General features: G+C 43.3%; 2 protein-coding genes across 10 annotated transcripts in view; both read right to left on the reverse strand.

Moving 5' to 3' along the window:
* The window catches only part of ZC3H13 (zinc finger CCCH-type containing 13), a 57,973-nt gene extending 55,309 nt beyond the window's left edge, over window positions 1-2,664 (reverse strand). For 4 of the 8 annotated variants that reach the window (XM_034758467.1, XM_034758466.1, XM_034758468.1 and 1 more), the window contains exon 1: window positions 2,366-2,664. In XM_034758467.1, the coding sequence (XP_034614358.1) occupies window positions 2,366-2,649 (284 nt within the window). In that variant the 5' untranslated portion in view covers window positions 2,650-2,664. The remainder of the gene's footprint in view (window positions 1-2,365) is intronic. The other 4 variants (XM_034758471.1, XM_034758469.1, XM_034758470.1 and 1 more) reach the window with 3 other exon arrangements.
* A 2,045-nt stretch (window positions 2,665-4,709) lies between these two features.
* CPB2 (carboxypeptidase B2) overlaps window positions 4,710-24,060 on the reverse strand; it is a 31,248-nt gene continuing 11,897 nt past the window's right edge. The window contains exons 3-11 of one of the 2 annotated variants that reach the window (XM_034758475.1): window positions 23,686-23,810; window positions 23,477-23,585; window positions 18,147-18,248; window positions 17,128-17,235; window positions 15,081-15,191; window positions 10,543-10,633; window positions 7,195-7,397; window positions 5,138-5,222; window positions 4,710-5,016 (exon numbers count right to left, since the gene is read on the reverse strand). In XM_034758475.1, coding sequence (XP_034614366.1) covers window positions 4,832-5,016; window positions 5,138-5,222; window positions 7,195-7,397; window positions 10,543-10,633; window positions 15,081-15,191; window positions 17,128-17,235; window positions 18,147-18,248; window positions 23,477-23,585; window positions 23,686-23,810 — 1,119 coding nt within the window. In that variant the 3' untranslated portion in view covers window positions 4,710-4,831. The remainder of the gene's footprint in view (window positions 5,017-5,137; window positions 5,223-7,194; window positions 7,398-10,542; window positions 10,634-15,080; window positions 15,192-17,127; window positions 17,236-18,146; window positions 18,249-23,476; window positions 23,586-23,685; window positions 23,811-24,060) is intronic. The other variant, XM_034758476.1, reaches the window with a different exon arrangement.

Raw genomic sequence — 24,060 nt, forward strand, 5'->3', positions numbered from 1 at the left:
GTAATGGTAAGTAATCGACAGCAATATGTTTACATTTGTGAATTGGGGTTAGCCAGCTTTTGGTAAAATGCAACAATTCAGTCCCGAAGATTACAGAAAAAGGTAAACAAACAAAAAAAAATTACGGCTGCTGTCTTATATGCATGGTATTTCACATTTTCTCTGAAAAGGTAGGGAGCCACTTCCCAAAACAACTTTTACCAGACTAAGGCCTGGTCTTCACTACGGGGAGATTGACGCTGCTGGGATCGATTTAGTGAAAACCCACTAAATCAACGGTCAACCCTGTTATTCCAGCTCCCCAAGAAGATTAAGGTAGATTGACCAGAGTCTCTCCCGTCAAGGCAGCGCAGTGAAGACACCATGGTAAATTGACCTAAGCTACATCAACTCCAGCTACTAGCATAACATCTTAGGTCGACTTAGCCCTGTAGTGAAGACAAGCCCTTTGTCTTTAAATGCAACCAGCCAGTTCCCATCACGTTCCATTCAGTAGCACACAATCTACTGTACAGTAGAAACTAGACTTCAAAACGTCCTGAAGCAGTCCAATCTAAAAAAGCAATGGTCTAGGTCTAGTGAGGATCCAGTAGAGATCCCTAGGTGTGATGCTGGGGACAAAATGAAGAATCTATAATACTAGTCACACAGGTTCATATCCTCAAAGATATGTAAGCACCCGACTCCTGTTGATTTCAATGGGAATCAGGCACCTAAATGCCTTTGAGGATCTGTGTCATCAGCGTACACCAGTGTTTTCAAAGTATGGGTCACGACCCAGTACTGGGTCGCGGAATGTCAGGCACTGCGTCGCCTTGCTGATTAAAATTATAAAGATCGTTGCCATGCAGCAGGAACCTGGAGAGAAGAGAGGTAGGAGGTGGGCAGGAACTGGGGAGAGGCGCAAGTTGGGGCTTGCAGGGCTGCTGCAGGCCTTTCTCCCAGCCCCGGAGCTCACTTCTGCCCTTGGGGAGAGGGGGACCCTTCCCCCGGAACTCCATGCTGCCTGCCAGCAGGGGGAAACAGGAGCCCCTTCCCCCAGAGCTTCGTTCTGCCTGCCAGCAGGGAGAGAGAGAGAGAGGCTCCTTGCCCAGAGCTAGCTGCTGCCGGTGGGGAGAGGGCTGGGGGGAGTCCTCTGGCCCCAGTCCTGGGGCAGCCTGCCTGCACCCCGAACTCCTCATCCCTAGCCCCACCCCAGAGCCCTCACCCCCCCCCGCATCCCAACCCTCTGCCCCAGCCCTAAGCCCCCTACTGCATCCTGAACCTCTCATCCCCAGTCCCACCCCACAACCCTCACCCCCACACACCATCCTCTGCCCTACCCTGGGCCATCTCCCACACTCCTTGCCATAAGCTTACTAAGACTAATGTTCTAGTGTTAGTTACGTAAAGTGTGTTAAGCTGGAATGTATTACAATATTATGGTTTTATGAAAACTCTAGTGAAAAGATATAATTATGTTTGGTCACGGGCTTCAACAATTTTCTTCAACTGGGTCACAGGGAAAAAAATTTGAAAATCACTGGCCTAAACTACAAGTTCTGCATGGGCATCAATGACCGGAGTCTTTAAAGAAAAGGCAAAAGCACCAAGGTTCAGGATTTATGCTACAAGGGCGGACAAGTCCCAAATTCAGCTAAAAAGGCTGATTACATTTCACTACTATCAGCAGACGTGACGGGGACTCCAGTACCCTGATGCCCACAAAGGACAGAGATCACGCGTGTGGGAGGCAATGAGAAGCCCACAACAGGGTTCCCGTCTGTAAAACATCAACCAAAGAAGATGGTAATCATGGTAGGATGGCAGGTCTAGCTGGCAATTCAAGTGTAGCAGACTCGCTGGCTGATCGGTGCCCTGACCACAGCTCTCCCCCTGCTTCTCCTCACAAATCAACACCTCCCCGCCCCACACACACCCCATACCCATCTCAACGCCAGGGCAGAGACACCCCCACAGCCTAGGGCCGATCCGCTCCCGCCTACATCACGATCCTCCCCTCCCCCATCGTCTGGTACAACCCGCACCCCCGACCAGCTACTCTCCGACTCCCTCCCCGCCGGGAGTCACCTACCATCGCCCTTCGGCCGCGCTGCCCTCACAAGTCACAGCCCCTCAGCCCAGCACTTCCTCCGCCGGCCCCACCGTGACCCCCGGCCTCTGCAGCCGCTCTGCCCGGGCCGCGGGGCGCAGGATGGCAGCGCGGGTGGGGAGGCTCTGCCAGCACCGAGCCCCCCCGCCCCCGCACGGGGATGCGGGGCCCCGCCGGCCTGCTCCTCGCGGCGGTGGGAGAAGGGCCTGTTCCCCGCTCCGCCCCTCCCCCGGCCGCCCAGGCCCGGTTTCCCCGCCGGGGCGCCACACTCACCTGCTCCTTCCGCTGCCTGGCCGGTCCCCGCCGCCTCCTCCGCCGCCGCCCGGGGCGGAGAGGGTGGGAGGGGGCGAGGGGGGAGTCCGTCCTCCCGGACCTGAGCGCGGAGCCACACGGGGAGGAAGACAAGGAGCGCGGCCCGCTCCGGCAACCGAACGGCGCTGCCCAAGCACAGGGGCTGCCGGGAAAGCAGCGCAACCAACCGGCCGGCCCCAGCGCCGCCGCCGCTGCCGCCGTCGGGAGGAGGAGCCTTGGCTCACCGGAAACCGCCTTGCCGCCATGACCGCGCGTAGCAACGCAACTTCCGGCCGCGCAGGGCAACGAGACGTCGGGCCTGAAATGGGTGAGGGTGGGGCCTAGTCAGGGAAAAAGAAGGGGGAGGGGCCTGGTCAGGGGAGGAGAAGGGGGAGGAGACNCCTCTGAAACAATTATAAGTGAGCCTGCAACACTTGTGAAAAGCTGCTGACCTCCTAGGTAGCCTTGCTAACCCAGTAACACTGGGACCTCCCTCCCAAGACAGCAGGACCTCCCCTGAGCCCTATGGCTAACTCCATTGCCCCACATGTTGCAGTAGAGTGTCCTGTAACCTTTGAATTACTGCTGCAACAGCTTCTGCTACAACAGCATGGACAACTTCAATCAACTCTTGGCCTGCCTCCCCAATCCTTCATGCTTGTCTAGGGTTACCATACGTCCTCTTTTTCCTGGACATGTCCGGCTTTTCGGCACTCAACCCCCCGTCTGGGGGGAATTGCCAAAAAGCCGAACATGTCCGGGAAAATGGCGGCTCTGCTCCTCCCCGACTCTTCGGCTCTGTTTAAGAGCCGGGCTGCCCAAGCGCTACCGGCTTCGGGCAGCCCCCATGCCTCCGGACCCTGCGCCGCCGGAGCCCGGGAGGGGAAGTGCCCGGCTGGGGGCGCAGGGTCTGGAGGCACGGGGGCTGCCCGAAGCCAGTAGCGCTCGGGCAGCCCGGCTCTTAAACAGAGTCGAAGAGTCGGGGAGGAGCAGAGCCGCCATTTTCCCGGACATGTTCGGCTTTTTGGCAATTCCCCCCAGACGGGGGGTTGACTGCCGAAAAGCCGGACATGTCCAGGAAAAAGAGGACGTATGGTAACCCTAGGAATGCGGGGCGCTCAGGGGAGGGAGCGGAGTTAGGGCGGGGACTTTGGGGAAGGTGCGGAGTTGGGGCGAGGCCGGGGTGGGAAAGGGGCAGGACCAGGGCCCCATGGAGTGTCCTCTTTTTTTATTTTTTAAATATGGTAACCTATACTTGCTGGTATCAGGACCTCCAAGGCCTCACCCTGACCCACCTCCTCCACCCAAGGCTCCACCCCTGCTCCGCTTTTTCCCTTGAGGTTCTGTCCCCTTTGCCACCTGTTCCCCCAGGCTTTGCCCCTCCTCTGTCTCTTCTCCCTAAAGCCTCGCCCTTGTCACTCACTCCTTTGTCTCCCTTCTCCCTATTGCTCACTGGATCATCTCCACCTCTCTCCCCCACCAGCTGGGCACCCTTTGTGCTGAGGCTGGGGCGGGAGCTGCTGCAGCCTGACAAGGTGCCTGCCTGTAGGTATGAGGCAGCCCTGGCTAAGCAGGGACTGACAAGGGTTAATCACACGGTACCTCCCCCACCCCGCGGTAAGCAGACTTTTGGTGTCCAGTCAATATGTCTGACTGCACACTGCCACTTCCCCTTTTCAACTGGACTTTCCGTAGGCATATCTCTTCAGTCTATTCAGATGCTGGACTGATTGGGGATATTGGACATTTGAGCTGTGTTGCATAATAGTGAGAGGTTAGCTCAGTTATATAGTGTTGTTCCCACTTCCATGGCGAGGCACCTCAACGGTGACTGCCACCATCTTGGCCGAAACATGAGGGATTAAACCAGGGACTTCTAGTGCTAAAAACTTAAGTGGCTACATCATGGCTACAGAGCCAGGGCTCTCTAGCTGGGGTTGTAAGACATTCATACCCTCTGTGGATCTGGCACAGGGAGGTACCTGTAACATGTTCATCAGTGGGTTGCACAAGCACTTCAGGTACAAATATTACAATTTGTTTTAAAAGTTGCTTTTCACCATTGTTGGTGTGAGTGAACTGGATTATTCAAAAGTTCTCCGAAAGCAAACACTAAAGGGGTACTAAAACGAACAACGTGTATTTGTTTGAATATTATTGGGCTTGGGAGGTTGCATTTGCACAGTTGTAGTTTATCTGTCACTATCCTTCTCATTCTACAGATGGCTACATTTAAGCCAAAATGTGAAGCAATTTAATATATGTCAAAGTGAAAGGTAGTAAATGAAACACCTACCTGTTGCCCCTAAACAAATAATAATTATAATAAAGCAGTAAGTAATTCCTTTTATTTGAGTGAACTAAAAAAAGCAGACTTAAATGAACGACACTGCCCATCAGGTCACCTAAATTACCAGTTAAAGCAATGAAATGACAAAATATAGCACATTAAATATTGTTGATAACATGTAAAGCTATTGTTTTGATACCAATAAGTGCTTCAATACAAGTGGGTTTAATTAGATTTGTAGGAAGCAAAAATCCATGTGTTCCTCTGTCCCGAAGTTCAAAGGTAAAAGAATACTTAATGCCAAGATCATAAGCCCAGTCATCTGAACCTCCAGGAGCTAAATCTGTAGGAGAAAGAAAAGGAAACAGATTATTATTTGCAACCTTGGCCTCAGTCTTACACACTGCCTTGTGGTAGAGAGGATACTCTGTCATACTGAGTATAGTACTAAAAATGATACTTACAGATAGTTTGTGCACCAGGGCCAGACTCATACATTTTCTGAGTTGTTTTTCTAATAGCATGAACTACTTTATTTGCCACAGATAGCTGAAATCAATAAAATATTAATTAACTTTTATAATTTAGTAAAAGTGTTTCACACTGACTCTGTTAGGGCATTGTAACCATTCACTAGGGGTACAATAAAGAGGACCTGTTTACAACAACATGGTTGTCCCCAGACTGGCTGCATTGCAGTTTTTAATATGAATATGTGGTTGGCTTTAGAATGCTTACAAGATGTGACTAGACGTGGTTAGGTTATGTCCATGGTACAAATAGCATCTATGCTGCAACTGGACAGCAAACTTATCACCAAATCCATTCTGTGTAGCTATCCTGTATTTTCCATTTCCTGTCAAATATTGTTTAAGTAACCGTTAAATATTTTAAGTTAAAGTTAGTGTTGAAGCATACAAAAAAGGATTTGATAATACACTACTCTTGAACAACTGATTAGAATGAACTATTCTGTAATTAGTTTACAGGATGTTACATCTCTGCTTCACAGGGAAAGAAGTGACAAATCTATATTTTCTTTATCTTCTTCCACAAATACATTAGCAAGGATAAAAAAATAAATTTAAAAGGGATATAAACCCTCAACTTTCAAGCCATAAGATGGTCACTAATTGAGGAGGCTTGGTAAAAAAAACATAACCCTGGGGAAAAAGAACAGGAGTACTTGTGGCACCTTAGAGACTAACACATTTATTCCCCTGGGGGAAAGTTATTTCATGTCGGCTACAGGATTGTTTCCTCCTTCCTGTGAAGGCTGGCACTGGTCACTGCTAGAAACAGCATACGGGACTGGTCTGATCAAATATGACAGTGTCTGTGTTCCTATTCTATCACTGTACAAAGCCCATTAATTTAAAAAAAAGAAAAAAAAACTTCCATTAAAGAGATAGTAACAGCTAATTTTCAAAATCTTCCTTAAAGACCTTGGATATGTGTGGGGAAAGAACGGGAGGGAATGGAAAGGTTGGAGGCAACATGAAGGAGCAATCCCAAATACCCATCACCTGTTGCTGCTGCTTGACCCCATGCCGGGGATGCTGTGGCATAAAGAATGTCATGAGACTGCCCAGAGAGGTTGTGGAAGCTCTTCAGCAACTCAACTAGCCTAATTGGTCTGCATATATTGGCTAACTCCAACCTAGCCTGGATCTCTTTTCCTAATCTAGATAAACCTGAAGGCTTGGGGGCTAACCAGTGGAGGAAAAAGAACAACAGTGTTCTTCACTTCCCAGCTTTCCCTGTTTATCCTGTTGATTAATAGAATGGGAGCTGATCCTACACAACTCCTAGGCTCTGCAGGAGAGAGGAGCCCTGATCGTGAGGATCTCCAGAACTTCACAGGACTTGGACTTCTTTTATACAGGCCTTAGGAGACCATTAGCCCCAGGACCCCTGACTAGCGGACAACTCCATGACCTGCAGAATCAAAGAGGTATTCTGCTTCAGGGTCTGTAAAAAAGGGCTTCTCTCCATCAGACCATTAGGACCATTTAAACATTATTTCCCATAGAAAAAGATTTACTTAAGGTGCAGTAAAGCTGCAGGCACCTATCAGTGTTATGGATGCACACCATTCAAGAGCAATAGAGTTAAAAAAAGGTTACAGACTCAGTAGGTTCAGATATAGGGGAAAACTTACAAGAAACCTGTACTTGAATGTACTGAAATGCCATACTAAGGTACTCAAGTTACCTTTACTTTGCTCCCTTAGCGATGCCTTGAAAATATCAGAAAGTCAGGCTACCTTAGCCATCCAGAATAAACACTTTCATCTTATCAGTGTCCTCCAAAACTAGAATACTTTCTTGTAATCATATAGTGGTGGTGCCAACAACCAGCTTCCTTATGCTCTTATCCATCGAAAAATCAATTTTCTCAAATCTTGAACAGACTCAAAGCCTACTGAAGGCAGTCATTCACACTTCTCATTAAATGTCCATTCCTGCAAGGTGATGAAAGTGGGAGATAGAGATGAAACTTAATAAGTGGTAACACTTACCAGTTCATCATGGTCTTTACTTCTATTCGTAGTGTAGGAATATGGAAACAGTACCATCTGTGAGTAAGAGTGCATAGTTATATATGCCTTAATGTGATCTTTATGCTTTTGGAGAAAATTAGCCACAGCTTTCACTTCTGGTTCAGACTCAGGATAGGGTCCACAGTATATTTCATGACAATCATTATGAGAGGCACCTTTACCTGTAATAAAATAGAGGATACAATGTCACCTGTTGAGTTCTTATAATATACAATGAATTGTCTCATGGCGCAGTGATAATATAAAGCATTAGGATGCTATACAGATGAGCATAGAAACTGGGACATCTTGGATGCATCATTATTGCATGTATCATTATTGCACCGTTTAAGCATCTGGGCCTGATTCTCCACTACCTTGCCTTACGTTAAAAAAATTGTAGAGGATACAGAAAAGGGCCACAAAAATTATTTGAGGGCTGGAGAAAATGCTTTACATTCAGAGACCTAAAGAGCATAATATGTTTAGCTGATCAAAAAGAAGTTTGAGAGGTGACTTGATTACAGTGGATAAGTTCCTTTGTGGGGAGAAAACATTGATACCAAGGGATTCGTTAATCTAGCAGAGAAGGACATAACAAGAACCAATGGCTGAAAGCTGAAGCTAGATAAATTCAAATTGGAAATAAGGCACAATATTTTAACAGTGAGGTTGATTAACCATTGGAACAAGCTACCAAGGGAAATGGTAGAATTGGAACAAACTCTGCACATGGACTGCCTGTTGGATTATAACCTTTTACATTGATTCCAGAAGGATTTTTACAAATCAGCAGCCTCACCATCTCTGTTATGAAACTCACCTAAGAACTTTATTCATATCTCTATGTAGACTGATCTTTTAACCATAGCAACTCTCTTTCTTTTTTCTTTTTCTTAATAAATCTTAGATTTAGTTAATATGGAGTGACTATAAGTGTGTATTTGGATGAGATCTGAAATATTCATTGACCTGGTGAGCAATGTGTACAGTCACTTGGCATTGGTAGAACTTTATATAATGGGAATAAGGTTTTTAGTAGTCCTCCCTATGTTAGACTTGGCTGTCTGGGTGGGAGCCAAAGGCTGGATTGCTTAAAGGGGACTGTATTTTGGCTTCTTGGTAACCAGATAGCTGTTTGGTTAGTGGTTTGGTGAAATCTAATTACAGAATAAACCACCAGTTTTGGGGATTGTCTGCCCTATTCTTTGCAGTTTGCCCTGAATAAGCATTCTCAGTGAAGCCCCTCCAGGCACCACGGTCACAGCAGATCTACACTACAGACTTATGTAGGTATAATTACGTCATTCAGAAGTGTGAAAAATCCATACTCCTGAGTGATGTACTTATACTGACCTTAACCTCCCATGTAGACAACGCTATGTCAACAGGCGATCTTCTCCCTCTCGGGGAGGTGGATTAACTACACCAATGGGAGAGCTCTCTCCTGTCGGTGTAGGAGCATCTTCACTTAAGCGCTACAGCGGCACAGACCTCAGAGTTTCACAGCTAAATACAAAGTGGAACAAATTGTTTAGCGTAAGTAGTTAACACATATTTCAAGGGACCATTCAAGGAGAAGTGGCCCATTAACACGTCTCCAGTCAGAGAAGGGAAAGGAAGGGACGGGGGAAAAGGGCGGGGGGGTCGGGGGGGGGGGGGGGGGGCCGGAGGTGGAGGCATTGTTAGTAGGTTGTAGATTGTTGTAATAAACCATAAATCTAGTTGTCTCTAGTCAGTCCATGATTTCTAATGTCTAGCAAAATTATGTATTTAAGCTCCCTGGCTCATCTTTTGAAGATGATGGGCAGATTTCCTTTGAGAATGAGGATTGAGAGGTCACATATAGAGTGATTGTTTTGTAAAAAAGTGTTCACACACAGGCAATATGGTGTTTATGTCTTTTATCATTTTTCTGTGTGAGGGTTTCACTCATATAATTATTATCGGGCATTTAGTGCACTGGATGAGATACATCACATGTTGTGATAGGCATGTGTAGGACCCATGGATCTTAATAGGTGTGTTGTGGGGGTGTTGATCATCGTAGCAGTGGAGATATGTTGACAGGTTTTGCATATCTTGTTCTAGCAGGATCTGGTTCTGCTTTAAGTTAGTGTGTTCTGGTCCATAATGCCAACTGAAGTCAGTTGTAGTTGTACCTGCTCAACACCTCTGAAAATGAAGCCCTTCCCTTAAAGGGTGATTCTACTCTGAAAAATACCTCTGATAAATTGAAATTGTTGGGTTCCACCTTTATTTTTTCATGGTGATTGTGTCAGATGTGTTCAGTTTAAGTAAAAAATATTTTAAAAAGAATTATAAGACTCAACCATCATCGAGAATGAAGAGTCTGCAGGCAAGATTATGTTGTGAGTTACACCTATACAATCCCATTACTTTCAATGGGTTTGCTAAGGTGTATATTATTGAAATGTAATAAGCAATTCTACTGAGGATGTCCAAGAAGGAATAGAATTCAGTAGCTTTCTGATAGCTATATTGGCTCCACAAAATAGAAACTTACTTTAGTTACTGAAGTCATCTGATATGACTCAGTACACCCAGAAAGTAGGTCTGTTGCATATAAAGGTGCCTTTTTTGCCATGTGCTGGCCACTGCTTCCCGCAGCTCCCATTGGCTGGGAACGGCGAACCGCGGCCTCTGGGAGCTGCGGGTGGCCATGCAATGTAAACAAAATGTCTGGTGGCCTGCCAGCGGATTACCCTGATGGGCTGCGTATGGGCCACAGGTTGCCCACCACTGCTCTAACCTCAGTGTGCCTGTTTCCACACTTTTAAAATAGAGATGATGTTGGAGTTGCTAAGCAGTTTAAGTGCTTTGAAAATTAAATGTGATATATAAATCCCTGCTGTAATTAATATTCACAGCATACAAATTTCCTATTAAACTTCCTGATTTCTCCAAGTTCTGTATTGATTAAGTATTTTACGTTTGATATTACTTTTAAATCTTATATGGTCCCCATCACCATAGTATCTTAGCATCTCACAACTTTAATGAATTTATCCTCACAACACTCGGTAGGGAAGTTTCTTTATTCCCATTTTACTGATGGGAAAACAGGCACAAAGAGCTTAAGTGTCTTGCTGATAACCACACAGAAAGTATGTGGCAAAACTGGGAATTGTTCTCTGGTCTCCTGACCTTCTTATAAACATTTTGATTAAGTTAATTACTAAGGTACATTATCTTTATATCAGAAACAACTCTATGACGAGGTAAATAAAAATATTTTCAAAATGAAGAACTTTGAAGGTTAAAACTGAAATGTCTGTAATAAAATATAAAGAAAATTGCTTGTACCACACCAGCCTGCATCAAAATTCCTGTTCATATCGGTACCAATGCACCTGTTGTTGCCGTGCCTTGAGCGGCTCTTCCTCCACAACCGATTCTATGGACAGAGACACAAAAATGTGGGTTTACATAAAAGTTTAGAAAAATGCTTATCACGATTTCATTTGCTAGTGAAAATGCAACTTTTACATTTCTAGATGTCGAGGGTAGAAACCTCCAATGAAGGGGGGCAAAACAGGAGATTTAGGGAGCCTATAAAACAATAAGCTAAGTATCTGCACAGAATCATAGAAGTATAGGACTGGAAGGGATCTTGAGAGGTCAGTTAATCCAGTCCCTGTACTCAAGGTAGGACTACGTAATAACTAAACCAGGGGGCGGCAACCTTTCAGCAGTGGTGTGCCGAATCTTCATTTATACACTCTAATTTAAGGCTTTGTGTGCCGGTAATACATTTTAACGCTTTTTAGAAGGTCTCGCTCTAAGTCTATAATATATAACCAAACTACTGTTATATGTAAAGGGTGGCCTGCTGGGACTCCAGGCCCGAAAGCAGGATGAGCAAGGGCTGGAAACCAAGATTGGCAGCTGAGGTGAGTGGAGTAGGTGGCTGGTAGGCCTGAGCAGGGCTGGAGGCCTGGACCCTGTCTGCAAGAGAGCCTCCAACCGGAAGCAAGGTGAGTGGAGCTGTGCGGTAGAGACCCCTGCTGGCGAGGGGCCAGCAGCCAGAACCAGAGCAGCGACTGGTTCGGCCTGCCGCCACTCTGGGGTTTCTGCCCCCAGCTCCTGCCAACTGAGGTCTCAGCCCGCTGCCAGCCTGGGGTTCCTTCACCCAGGCTGGCAGCGGGTGCTGAGTGGGACTCGTGGGGACCTGGCTAGCAGGAGCCGGCAGCGGGAACTCCAGAGCAGGACGGGCTGAGCGGCTCAGCCCGACCCTTGCTCTGGGGTTTTGGCTGCAGGCTCCTGCCAGCTGGGATCTCAGCCCGCTGCCAGCCTGGGGGAAGGAACCCCAGGCCAGCAGCCGGTGCTGAGTTGGACCCGCGGTGTGACCCCAGCTGGCAGGAGCCGTCAGCAGGAACTCCAGAATGGGGCGGGCTGAGCGGCTCAGCCCATGCCGCGTGCCAGGAAAAATCGGCTCGCGTGCCAACTTTGGCATGCGTGCCGTAGGTTGCCGACCCCTGAACTAGACCATTCCTGACAAGTGTTTGTCTAACTTGTTCTTAAAAATCTCCAATAATGGAAATTCCACAACCTCCCTAGGCAATTTGTTTGGTGTTTAACTACCATGATAGTTAGGAAGATTTTCCTAATGTCCAGTCTAAACCTCCCTTGCTGCAATTTAAACCCATTGCTTCTTGTCCTATCCTCTGAAATTAATGAAAACAATTTTTCACCCTCCTCCTTGTAACAACTTTTTATGTACTTGAAAACTGTTATCATGTCCCCTCTCAGTCTTCTCTTCTCCAGACTAAACAAACCCAATTTTTTTCAATCTTTCCCTCATAGGTCACATTTTCTAGACCTTAAATCATTTTTGTTGCTCTTCTCTGGACTTTCTCCAGTTTGTCCACATCTTTCCTGAAATATGGCACCTAGATCTGGACACAATAGTCCAGCTGAGGTCTTATCAGCACAGAGTAGAGCGGAAGAAAGCAAGTCGTGTCTTGCTTTCAACACTCCTGCTAATACATCCCAGAATGCTATTCACTTTTTTTGCACCTGTGTTACACTGTTGACTCATATTAAGCTTGTGATCCACTGTGACCTTCAGATCCATTTCCGCAGTACTCCTTCCAATATAGTCATTTCTCATTTTATATGTGTGCCATTGATTGTTCCTTCCTAAGAGGAGTACTTGGCATTTGTACTTACTGAACATCCTATTTACTTTTTCTCCAGTTTGTCCAGATCATTTTGAATTTTAATGCTATCCTCCAAAGCACTTGCAACCCCTCCCAACTTCACATTGTCCACAAACTTTATAAGTGTACTCTCTATGCCATTTCTAAATCATTTATAAAACTACTGAGCAGAACCGAACCCAGGACTGATCCTTTTGGGACCCCACTCAATATGCCCTTCCAGCTTGACTGTGAATCACTGATAACTACTCTCTGGAAATGGATTTCCAACCATTTATTCATTCACTTTATAGTAGCTCCATCTAGGTTGTATTTCCCTAGTTTGTTTATGAGAAGGTCATGCAAGATGGTATCAAAAGTCTTACTAAAGTCAAGATATACCACATCTACCTCTTCCACCTTATCCACAAGGCTTATTACCCTGTCAAAGAAAGCTATTAGGTTGGTCTGACACAATTTGTTCTTGACAGACATGTTGACTTACTTGTCACCTTATTATCTTCTAGGTGTTTGCAAATTGATTGCTTGATTATTTGCTCAGTTATCTTTCCAGGTACTGAAATTAAGTAATGCTAAACATGCTAGGTAACAAGACGAAAAGTTGTACAGTACAACGCCTGGTTGTGTCTGGTATAATTATTCTGATTTGACTAGAACTTGGACAACGCAAATAGGGGAGGACTCAAAAGATTTGTACAGACACCCAATTTGACAACTGCAATTCAAAACCACATTTGATCTTAATGAAATATTTTGTTAAAAGACTTCTGAGGAGGGTAATTAAGAGAATTTTGAAAGATGCTGCTTAAAATAAAGATTGTACAATTTTTGCATACAAAAAGGGAAATTATGACGTTCTTACTCAGTATCTATTCAGTCAAACTCTCATTGAGGTCCATGGGAGTTTGCCCACATAATGACAAAGTAAAAATTGAGTCAATATTTTAGAATGCGGCTCCATGACCCAAATTCTCCTGTTACCTTAATCTCACTCCACTGATTTCAATGACACTGTGCATTATAAAAAGGAGGTGAACTACTGCTAATGATAGAATTTTCATACACCAAACTCTTTTGCATGCACAGATTGAGACCCATTGGGTATATCATGTGTAAAGTCTATGAATTGTGGATGCAACTGGCAGCCTGTAAAGACTGTGTATATAAAGTTGAACACAAATAGAGGCTGGATTGAGGCCCTTTTAAAAATATAGCCCAAAGTTTATAGAAATTGAGAAGATAGGTGTCATAAACATACAGCTAAGGGTAACATAAAATCCCTCCTTACCCTGTAAAGGGTTAATCCCTCCTTAACTGTAAAGGGTTAAGAAGCTCAGATAACCGGTTGGCACCTGACCAAAAGGACCAATAAGGGGAGAAGATACTTTCAAATCTGTGGGGGAAGGTTTTTGTTTTGTGTTCCTTTGTTCTCTATGGGTCAGCGAGGAACCAGAGCAGGGAAAATACATCTCTCTAAGCCATATCTGAACTAAGCATCCAATATTAGAGAAATAGTAAGTATTAGCAAGGAAATGCGTTAGATTATCTTTTGTTTTAGCTTGTGAATTTTTCCTGTGCTAAAAGGGAGGTTTATCCCTGTTTTTGTAACTTTAAAGTTTTGCCTAGAGGGTAAATCCTCTGTGATTTGAATCTGATTACCCTGTAAGTTATCTTCCATCCTGATTTTACAGAGGTGATTCTTTTATCTTTTTTTAAAAAATAAACTTTCAAGAACCTGATCGTTTTTCAGTGTCCTAAAGACCCAGGTGGATTGATCTGTGCTCACTTTGTAACCAATTGGTTAGGATATTATTCTCAAGCCTCCCCAGGAAAGGGTGTAGGGACTTGGGGGGATATTTTGGGGGAGGTAGGGCTCCAAGTGGCCCTCCATGAATGTTGTGTAAATCACTTGGTGGTGGCAGCAATACCAAGGGCAAGGAAGGAATTTGTGCCTTGGGGAAGTTTTAAACCTAAGCTGGTAGAAATAAGCTTAGTGGGTTTTTCATGCAGGTCCCCACATCAGTACCCCAGAGTTCAGAGTGGGGAGGAAACCCTGACAACAGGTTTCTGCCTAAAATGTGAATCTGGAAACTAAGTAAAAGGATAAATTCATAAAGCAAATAAATCATTCAGCCTTTGGGAGTCTTGAACCTTCTTCTCATAGTGAGTAAGTAAAATACCAGATAAGAGTCTGGGATGTTGTCTGAGCTTACCTGATGCTCATTCATTTACTTGAAACAACAAGTACTTGGAAAACTATGCTATCTGGCCTTAGACCGCAGAAAGGAGAAGTGAGTTGTTCAGTCAGGCCTTTGTGCCCTTATGGTGGACTGTCATAGTATTGGCAGTCTTGCTGATGCAGCCTATCATAGTTATCACCTCACATCCGAAAGAATTAAAATCACAGGGTGGATGCTATGACACTCCTAAGCATTAATTTGACCTGGGATCTGGAAAATGCCTGTGTTCTATGAGTTAAAATCACATATTTGCAGTAACTATTGTAGTCTATGAAGGGACAAAGAATAGAAAATTCCAAGTGCGAGTTCAGAGGTTTGGGCTCAAAACTGCCACATGGCACTTTGAAAAGTATGCCTTTAAATCTGTTCAGTATATCAGCCCTCACAGTACTTGTGAATAACATGCTGGAATGTTCCACCGTATGTCTAGAAACCTACGTACAGTCGTCCATGTGTATTCATAGCCATCTACATTCATCACAGGCATGATGTAGAAATCAAGATGCTGCAGAAGTCTTGTCATGGTCTGATCTTTCTCACGGAAGTGGGTTGTCTATAGAACATGAAAAGAACTTGTTCATAATGTTTATAATAATGTTTTCCTCACAATCCATGAAAGGCTCCTGACAGTTCCTCAGTTGGCCCTATGTAAAATAATAATGTGATGGTGGTGGCATCAGTCCAGGCCCTGGAGGACAAATATCCCCATCACAGAAGTCACCACTACATCCAAAACCTTAGTTAGCACAGAGAGGCTTGGAATTCAATTAAAATGGAGATTCATCTGTCCGCTTACCCAACTGGGTGGTCTCTCTAGGCCAGGACTGAGGCATATTGGTGAAGAAGCTTGTACTTTTGCTACTTATGCAGATAAACAGTGTAAGTCTCCAAAGTTGTCACAAGCACTAAAACTGCTTAATAATAGCATTTGAAATGGCAGTTGCAAGTATGCATTGTTTTGGTTTTTAAAAATTATTAAAAATGAAATACACCCTTGTGCAAAGGGCCACCACAAGACCTAGGCACTATCTATGTCCCACCTAAGACCTATTTTGAGGGCATAAGTGGGACTTAAGTGGCACCTATGCTTTTTACTTGTCTTCTGCATAAGGGTAAATTGTACCCTAATAGATTTAGCTGAGTTACTAAATATAAAGGGTTAAGTTTAATAGTATCTTTTTTCCCCCTCGTATGTCTTGCATTAGGCATGTCCTATTATTGTAACTTCCCCTGTCCTTTTTATTCCCTGGAAATTGTTTTTCTCTGATGTGAATATAAAGTGGCAGTCTTTATTATGCTTAAAAACGAGATTCAAAACATCATTAAGAAGAATGTTTATTGTAGCCAAGAAACTACTATGTAGAATGTGTGTGGCTATGTCTGTGACAATTTTAATAGAAGTGTTCCTTCATAAAGTGACATGGGAATAAAGCTTTGGATTGAATTTAAAATGCTCAGGTAAATTAGATGAAGGCGATAGGGAGGCAAACAGTTTACATTTTCTCTCAACTTGTTAACTGCTTACAGATCTTACAGGTACATTTCAGAGGCATGACAGCAGCACAGCTGGTCATCATTTAGACCAACAGCAAGAGTTTAATTAGCATTAGCTCCTAAGGAAGTGTTTAAGGCTGGCCTTTTTCAAAGGGGCTTGATGGAGTTAGGTGCCCAAACCCTATTGACTTTCAAAGAGATTTGGGCACCTAACTCCTATAGGCTCCTTTGAAATCTCCTATCTAAACTCCTTCACATACTGCCAGCCAATTCTGGAGCCACATTGATTTCAGTGGAGTTTTATGGGTGTAACTGAGGGCTGAAGTTAGACCCTTATGTTTAGTCTGATGCTTTTACTCTCTGTATATCATTCAACTCCATGGTGGACAAACTGTTATTCCGCCTTCTAGTTGGGTAACTCTACGCTTGGACTTTACCACTCAAATGCACTCTTAGGCTATGTCTGCACTGTCAAGCTGGAGGTGTAAATTCCATCTGGAGGAGACATACCCATGCTAGCTCTGATCGAGCTAGTGCACAAAAAATAATGTAACTATAGCGGCAGGAGGGGCTGGCTGCCCTGAGTATGATACCATCTGAGATGTTAGGCACGTACTAGGGCAGTTATCCCTTCTGCCATTCGTACCACTCCTATTTTTAGCTTAGTCAGAGCTAGCATGGGTATGTCTCCTCCAGCTCGAAGTGTAGACATAGGTTTAGTTTGAAATACAATAACCTGTGTTCTCCACTCCTGACCATCCCATAAATATGAAAGACTTGGCCTAACTTACTGCTGATATGAAAAATTTACCCTTATAATAACTGCTATACAAACTGAGCTTTTTAATCTCTGTCTCATGCAGACACTTTATCCTTCAGTGCTGTGGCATTAAATTGAATAGGAAGTTGTTGAGATAGAGCACAATTTGCAAGAGAAGAAAAATAGGATCGAGGTATTTTGTTTCGTTTTAAATATTGTAATGAAATCTACTCACATGTCCTATGAACCACAGGCAAAAAGCAGGAGCAATCCATTCCCTTGCATGGATACCACAGTCAATCCATATGGCACTTTTTGGTGTTCTGTCTCTATTAGATGAAAGCTAATGAAAAAATATGACATGTTTAAGGCTGTAAGAAAGTTGTGGATTTTTGTTTGTTTGTTTCAAGAGTGTATTAAAGTTGTGGTTTTGGTGCAATCAGCTTGTCCACAAGGCACTAGCCAGACACTCCCCTGGCGGTCTAGTCTCAGGCTTCTCCTCAACCTGTTTCCTGATGAGGAAGGAAGACCCCCTCAGGGTACCCCGACAGGCGCAGCAGCCCCGGGTGCACACCCACACGTAAGCTCCAGCACCTTCTTCCAAGGCATGCAGCCTTCCAAAGCAGGGCAGCAACCAAAAACACATGGTATATCCTATTTTGCTCTCAGAGGCAAGCATGGCACAAAGGCAGCTGGGCCAAATTTGAGTGTGTGTCGTTGCAATGTGGTGCACAGGGTTGCAACACCACTCAAATGTGCGGCAACTACGAAAAGATGCAGTTTCCACAAAAAAATTGTGTCCCACGATTTTCTTACAGCCTTATTTATGTTGAAATGGCACATGAGAATGGAAAGAGAACAGTAAACAAAAAGAAGAAAGAGAGACAAGAAAAGGAAGTGCGCTCTCTCTCTCTCTCTCTCTCTTGCATGGCGTTCTCAAGGAGACACTGGGCTGGACGCTGATCTCACTTACACTAGTTTTTGTGCCCAGTAACTCAGTTGACTTACTGTAGTGCAAAGGAGAGCAGTATTTGACCCACTACATATGCCAAAGTTCAGTGGCACCCTGTTTAGTTTTGGGAAGGGAGGAGTGGAGCATTTACAAAAAGTAAAAAAAATAAAACACACATTTTTCTATCAAAATTTTTTTGATTGAACTACTAGTACCATTTTTAAAAATTCTCTCTGACAAAAACCTACACCTGTATTTTAAATTACTACAGAAAAAGATTGCACATTAAATCATAACTTTACCTTCAATATATAAAGTGGCCGTTTCTCAAATGAGGATCCAATATATATTTTCTGGAGGAGATCATCATTCATCTCTGTTATTTCTTCCATCCAAGAATATATCTATAAAGATGGAGTGGATCAGTTAACAAATATAGATTCAGTTTAAAAGTCTTCAGCCCCAACTCTGCTTTCCATGCACAGGAAATATTCCCACTGTAGTTAATGGGAGATTTCACATTTAGTGCAAGGAATGCATGGCTGTGCCTTCTTTTTAGAAAGGGAAGGAGGGATTTTTCCAAAATGCTTACATGATGTAGCTGCACAAGTTCCCACCTGCAATCAGTGGCTAATTATCCATAGCCAGCTTGTCTATCTCATACAATTTGAGTGACAAAAGAAGAAGAAGAAGGTGAGTGAGGTAGTATCTTTTATTGGACCAACTTCTGTTAGTAAGAGAGACAAGCTGTTGAGCTACACAGAGCTCTTCGTCCTCTCTGGGAAAGTTACCAAGGCTTGGTCTACACTACCCCCCCCAATTCGAACTAAGGTACGCAACTTCAGCTACGTGAATAACGTAGCTGAAGTCGAAGTACCTTAGTTCGAACTTACCTTGGTCCACACGCGGCAGGCAGGCTCCCCCGTCGACTCCGCGGTACTCCTCTCGCCGAGCTGGAGTACCGCAGTCGACGGCAAGCACTTCCGGGTTCGACTTATCGCGTCCAGACTAGACGCGATAAGTCGAACCCAGAACTTCGATTTCCAGCCGTCGAACTAGCTGGTAAGTGTAGCCAAGGCCCAAGAGTGTCACATTTAAATACAAGTTCCAATAGATAGTTTAGCATAAGTATTTAGCATGTGTTTTTAGGGACCATTCAAGGTAAAGTGGCCTGAAATAATACATTCAAGAGAGAAGATAGGTTTCTTTAAAAGCTGTCTGGGTAGGGGAGAAAAGGCAGAAAACACTTTTGGATAATTTTTTCAGAGCTTTTAAAGGCCATATTTAAAACCAAAGAATGAATGAAAAGCGCTGTACTGAACAAGGTATGGAAGCTTGGAAGAATGACAACAGAATATTCATTAAAAAGATTTTTATGGGGAAATATTAATTAGACACGGAAAAAAGTTAAATGTTTTGGGCCTTTTGTTCAAAATTAGGTGTTTAGAGAAATACAGGCATATTTATGTATCTAATTTACATGCACACATCAAGTAATTGTATATGCAAATGGCTAGTTACACTTCTAACCATAGTAATTTGTGCATGCATTTTCATGTAGTTAAATGAAAATTGAGAAGTGGATACTTTCTGACAGCTATCTTGAATACGTTATATCACCAGATATAAAATCAGCTGGAGCAGAAATACTATGTTCTCAATTTTTTTTCCAGTTTGCTGATCCTTCATTTTTAGCTTAATTAGAAAACGTGTGTAAACTGTTAATAAAATTATTAATGCAGTAATCTATGATTTATTTGTTCTTTCCCAGCTACACCACAGAAACCCCAAACAAGACATTGCAAGACCAAATTAGGAAAGGAGCTAAAATACGATTATACTAGGATAAATTATCTAGGATCAAACCCTTTAGTTCAAACTGAATTTTTACTCAATTCATTACACCTGTAAGATAGACTTGTAAGATATTTTACAACAAATATAGTTTTTTAAGCTGTTCTCCTGTTTCTCCTCTATGATTTAGAAAAAAATATTAAATCATCCCTGACTGTACCTGGGGCCAGTAGAACTAAGTATTTATTAAAGTTGCCTGACACTTCCCATTATGAGACTATTTTCAATTACTTATATTTTTGTCAAACTCTAAAAGTTTAGGCTGAAATTTTACATGCCAAATGTTAGCCACAGGCTGTTTTTTTTAAAAAAAACCCTGCCAAAATGGCTCAGCTGTTTCCCAAAAAGTCCCAAGGAAAATGTTGTTTTGCACATGTTAAAAAATTCTAGTTACCTTTTTAATATTTTTTTCTTTGTGTTCTAGCACGCCCATGCTTGGAACAGGGACTTGAAGTTTGGCAGGGGGTGACCTTTGTGTCAAGGATGTGCCTTTGGCCATCCCTGTAAAAATCCACCCAAATTTGGCCAAGTTATAAGCCTTTGAAAAATGACATTTTGCACATACTCAGTAGAGACTTCTCTGATTTTACCAGCTAAAATCTCTGATGATTCCAGCGTCACTGAACATGCTCGAGTTTCTCATAGCTCCTTGTGCTGAAAAAGTAGTATGTGATCAGGTACTTGAAGACTGTATGCTAATACATATCCACAAAGGGCCATATTAAGAGTACACAGGAAATTAACTCTGGCATTTCCTAACTTCTGAGTGCTTGACTTTGCAATCTTAATAATGTTTTTTTAACATATTTTTTTGTGTGGAATATACAGTATAACCTGCATAAGGGATTATCTTTATTAGGAGCCTAATTTAACACTCATTGAAGGCCAGTTTCACACAGATTAAAACAATTTTGATCCTGATCAGCTGGAAGGAAGAATTTATTCAGAAAAAGGTGAACGGTAATTGGGAATCTTTTATGAACACCTTACTAGGTGCCCAAAAAGCTACAGTCCCACAATTGAGTAAAATGGCCATACTGGTTAAAAGATGGACCTGGTTTAAAAGGGAAGTGAGGGAAGCTATAAAAAATAAAAACATATAATAAATGAAAGAAAAGGGAAGCTGATAGGAATTAATATAAATCAGAAGTTGGGAATTATAGAGAATTGATAAGGAAAGCAAAGGGATCTATGGCCAGCAAAGTGAAGGACAATAAGAAGGACTTTTAAAATATATTAGGAACCAAAAATACCTCACAATGCTATTGATCCATTACTAGATAAAAATGGTAGAATTATCAATAATAATGCAGAAAAGGCAGAAGTGTTCAATGACTATTTCTGTTCTGTATTTGAATAAAAACATATGCTATAGACTCATCAAAAGGTGATGGTAACACTTCTTCCATTCCACTAGTATCTCTGGAGGATGTTAAACAGAAGCTACTAAATTTAAACATTTTAAAATCAGCAGATCCACATAACTTGCATCCATGAGTTTTAAAAGAGCCTGCTGAGGAGATGGACCGTTCATGTTGATTTTCAACAAGTCTTAGAGCACTGTAAAAGTTCCAAAAGACTGGAAGGCTCCAGGCACCAGCCGACCAAGCACGTGCTTGGGACGGCACCTTAGAAGGGGCGGCCAATGTTGGGGTGGCGGAGGGCACTCGCGGTGTTTTTGTTTTTTGTTTTTGTTCGGGGTTTTTTTTGTTTGTTTCGGCCGGGCAGCGCGGGGGGTGTTTTGGTGGCGCAGCGTGGTGCTGGGGGGGTGGGGGGTGGAGGTGGGAACTTCGGCGGCGTGGCCCGGCAGTCGGTTGGGCGGCGCGGGCTGGCGCTCCAGGGGTTTGGCCGGCCCGGCGAGGCGCTCAGGGGGTTTGGCCGGCCCGGCGAGGCGCTCAGGGGGTTTGGCCGGCCCGGCGAGGCGCGGCGCTCCGGGGTGTTTGGGCGGCCTGGTGCAGCACTCCGGGGGGTGGGCGGGGGTTTGGCCGGCCAGGCGAGGAGCTCCGGGGATTTGGCCAGCCCAGCGCGGCGCTGGGGGGAAGGAGGGGGTCAGCGGCGCTGTGGGGGGGGTGTTACGGTGGGGCGGCGCTCTTCTATTTTGACAGGGGTGGCAAAAAAGTTAGAGCCGGCCCTGCCTGCAGCATCGACAGGTTCGGCCGATCACAGCTCCCACTGGCCGCAGTTCGCCGTTCCAGGCCTATGGTGGCCAGCACATCTCTCAGCCTGCGCGGCTTCCCGCAGGCCCCATTGGCCTGGAATGGTGAACTGCGGCTAGTGGGAGCTGCGATCGGCCAAACCTGCGGATGCTGCAGGTAAACAAACCATCCCGTCCCTCCAGCGGATTTCACTGATGGGCCACATGCCAAAGGTTGCTGATCCCTGAATTAGAATGATATAAAGTTAACATGGCACATATTAAATGGATTAAAAACTGGCTAGTTGATATGTCTCAAAATGTAATTATAAATGGGGAATCATCATCAAGCAGGTGTGTTTCTAGTAGGGTCTCACAGGGATCGGTTCTTGGCCCTACACTATCCAACAGTTTTATCAGTGACCTGAAAGAAAAGGTAAGTTTGCAGATGACACAACAACTGGGGGAGTGGTAAATAATGAAGAGGACAGGTCACTGATTCAGTGTGATCTGGATTACTTGGTAAACTGGATGCAAGCAAACAATATGTGTTTTAATATGATTAACTCTACAGTACTTGTATTAGGTAAATTGAAAAATACTATTTCTTTTATTTTTCAGTGCAAATATTTGTAATCAAAAATAAATATAAAGTGAGCATTGTACACTTTGCATTCCATGTTGTAATTGAAATCAATATATTTGAAAATGTAGAAAACATCCAAAAATATTTAAATAAATGGTATTCTATTATTGTTTAACAGCGCGATAAATCGCACAGTTAATCGCAATTAATTTTTTTAATCGCTTCACAGCCCTGCTTTAAACAGGTTGACAGGAGAGCCTGTTAATATTTCTTCCTTGTTGGCTCATATCCATTTAGGATTCAGAAAAACAGAATCATCTGTAGAGTGTTGAATTTACAAGCACATTGTCCTGCTTCTCAAGAGTCCTAAGTGAAAATGATTAGAACTCTATAAAAGAATTACAGAAATCACAGGTAGAAGATTAGAGATGTAAAACACGCAGCAGATCATCTAGCATATCTTTTTGCAGTAGCAAGGAAGAAAAGATATTAATCAAGAAAGAAAAACATATTCCTTTCTTTGCATTTTACCTAACCTTGTTTCAATGAGCTTTCCACACTATTCTCACTAAAGACTTCTTTGGAGTGAACATTCAATCCATGTTAAGGCAATTTTGGCAGAAATACACAACTGCACCGTGCAGGGTGCCTTTTTAGGTGAATTGCAGAATGATCCATTAGAATTAAATTTTCAGAAGCAACTGAAGTTATGATTGTAAACTTAGGTTGAGTATTTACATGAAATCTAAAATATCTTGACCAAATTTCATTTTAGGTAATTACATTGCACCTACCTTACATTTCTCATGTGTTTTCAGTTGGTGGGTAAAGTGGTTCTTATGTAGTGTGTTTTGTAAGGTGCTGGGATCCTTCTTTATTAAAGGTACTGTATTAATCTGAACTATTATTAGCTAATCAATACAAATGTAATTGTTTTCCCTATAGGTCTGTAATGTAACAGTCCATATCACCATCATCATCTAATTAAATTTAAGCCCTTGTTAATGCAATAACAATAAATGCATAAAGGATCACAAGAAAAATATAACATATCTTACTTCATGCAGAGAGTGATATTGTTCATAATAGGATGCAGAACTGCGGGGGCTGACTGTGTCATTGACAGTTTGTTTTTTGATAACTCCTTGAATATCGTCCATCAAAACTCTGAACAACAAACAAAGAGCATAAACCATTCTTAAGCAGTGTCGCCAATAGGCTTGAATTTCTGATTTAATATCTTCACAGCAAGAAATAAGAATCATACTTGTATCGAATGGTGGATCGGTTTAGCTCAGCTTTCACATCATCTATATCGGACACATTAACATAGAAATGGACTTCTTTGTTCTTCACAATGTTTTCAGCCGAAACAGGTTGCCAGAGAACAACCTACAAAGTTTCCAAGAACATTTTTTTCAAAAGGAAAGAAAAAATACTTTACCATTTAGTAAACATTCTGAACATGATCAAAACACAATACATGTCTTCAATCTACTAGGTCATGTGTGGGAAGCAGTTTTATGTTTCACGTGTTGTGCTGTCACATCATGCTACTGCTAAAAATGAAAAGTGTGTGGGTAAGAAAAATTTATAATAACAGCTGAATATAAATTCATAAATCAAGAACAAAGGCAGGAAC

Source organism: Trachemys scripta, chromosome 1, assembly GCF_013100865.1.
Source record: "Trachemys scripta elegans isolate TJP31775 chromosome 1, CAS_Tse_1.0, whole genome shotgun sequence".
Classification (NCBI taxonomy): Eukaryota; Metazoa; Chordata; order Testudines; family Emydidae; genus Trachemys; species Trachemys scripta.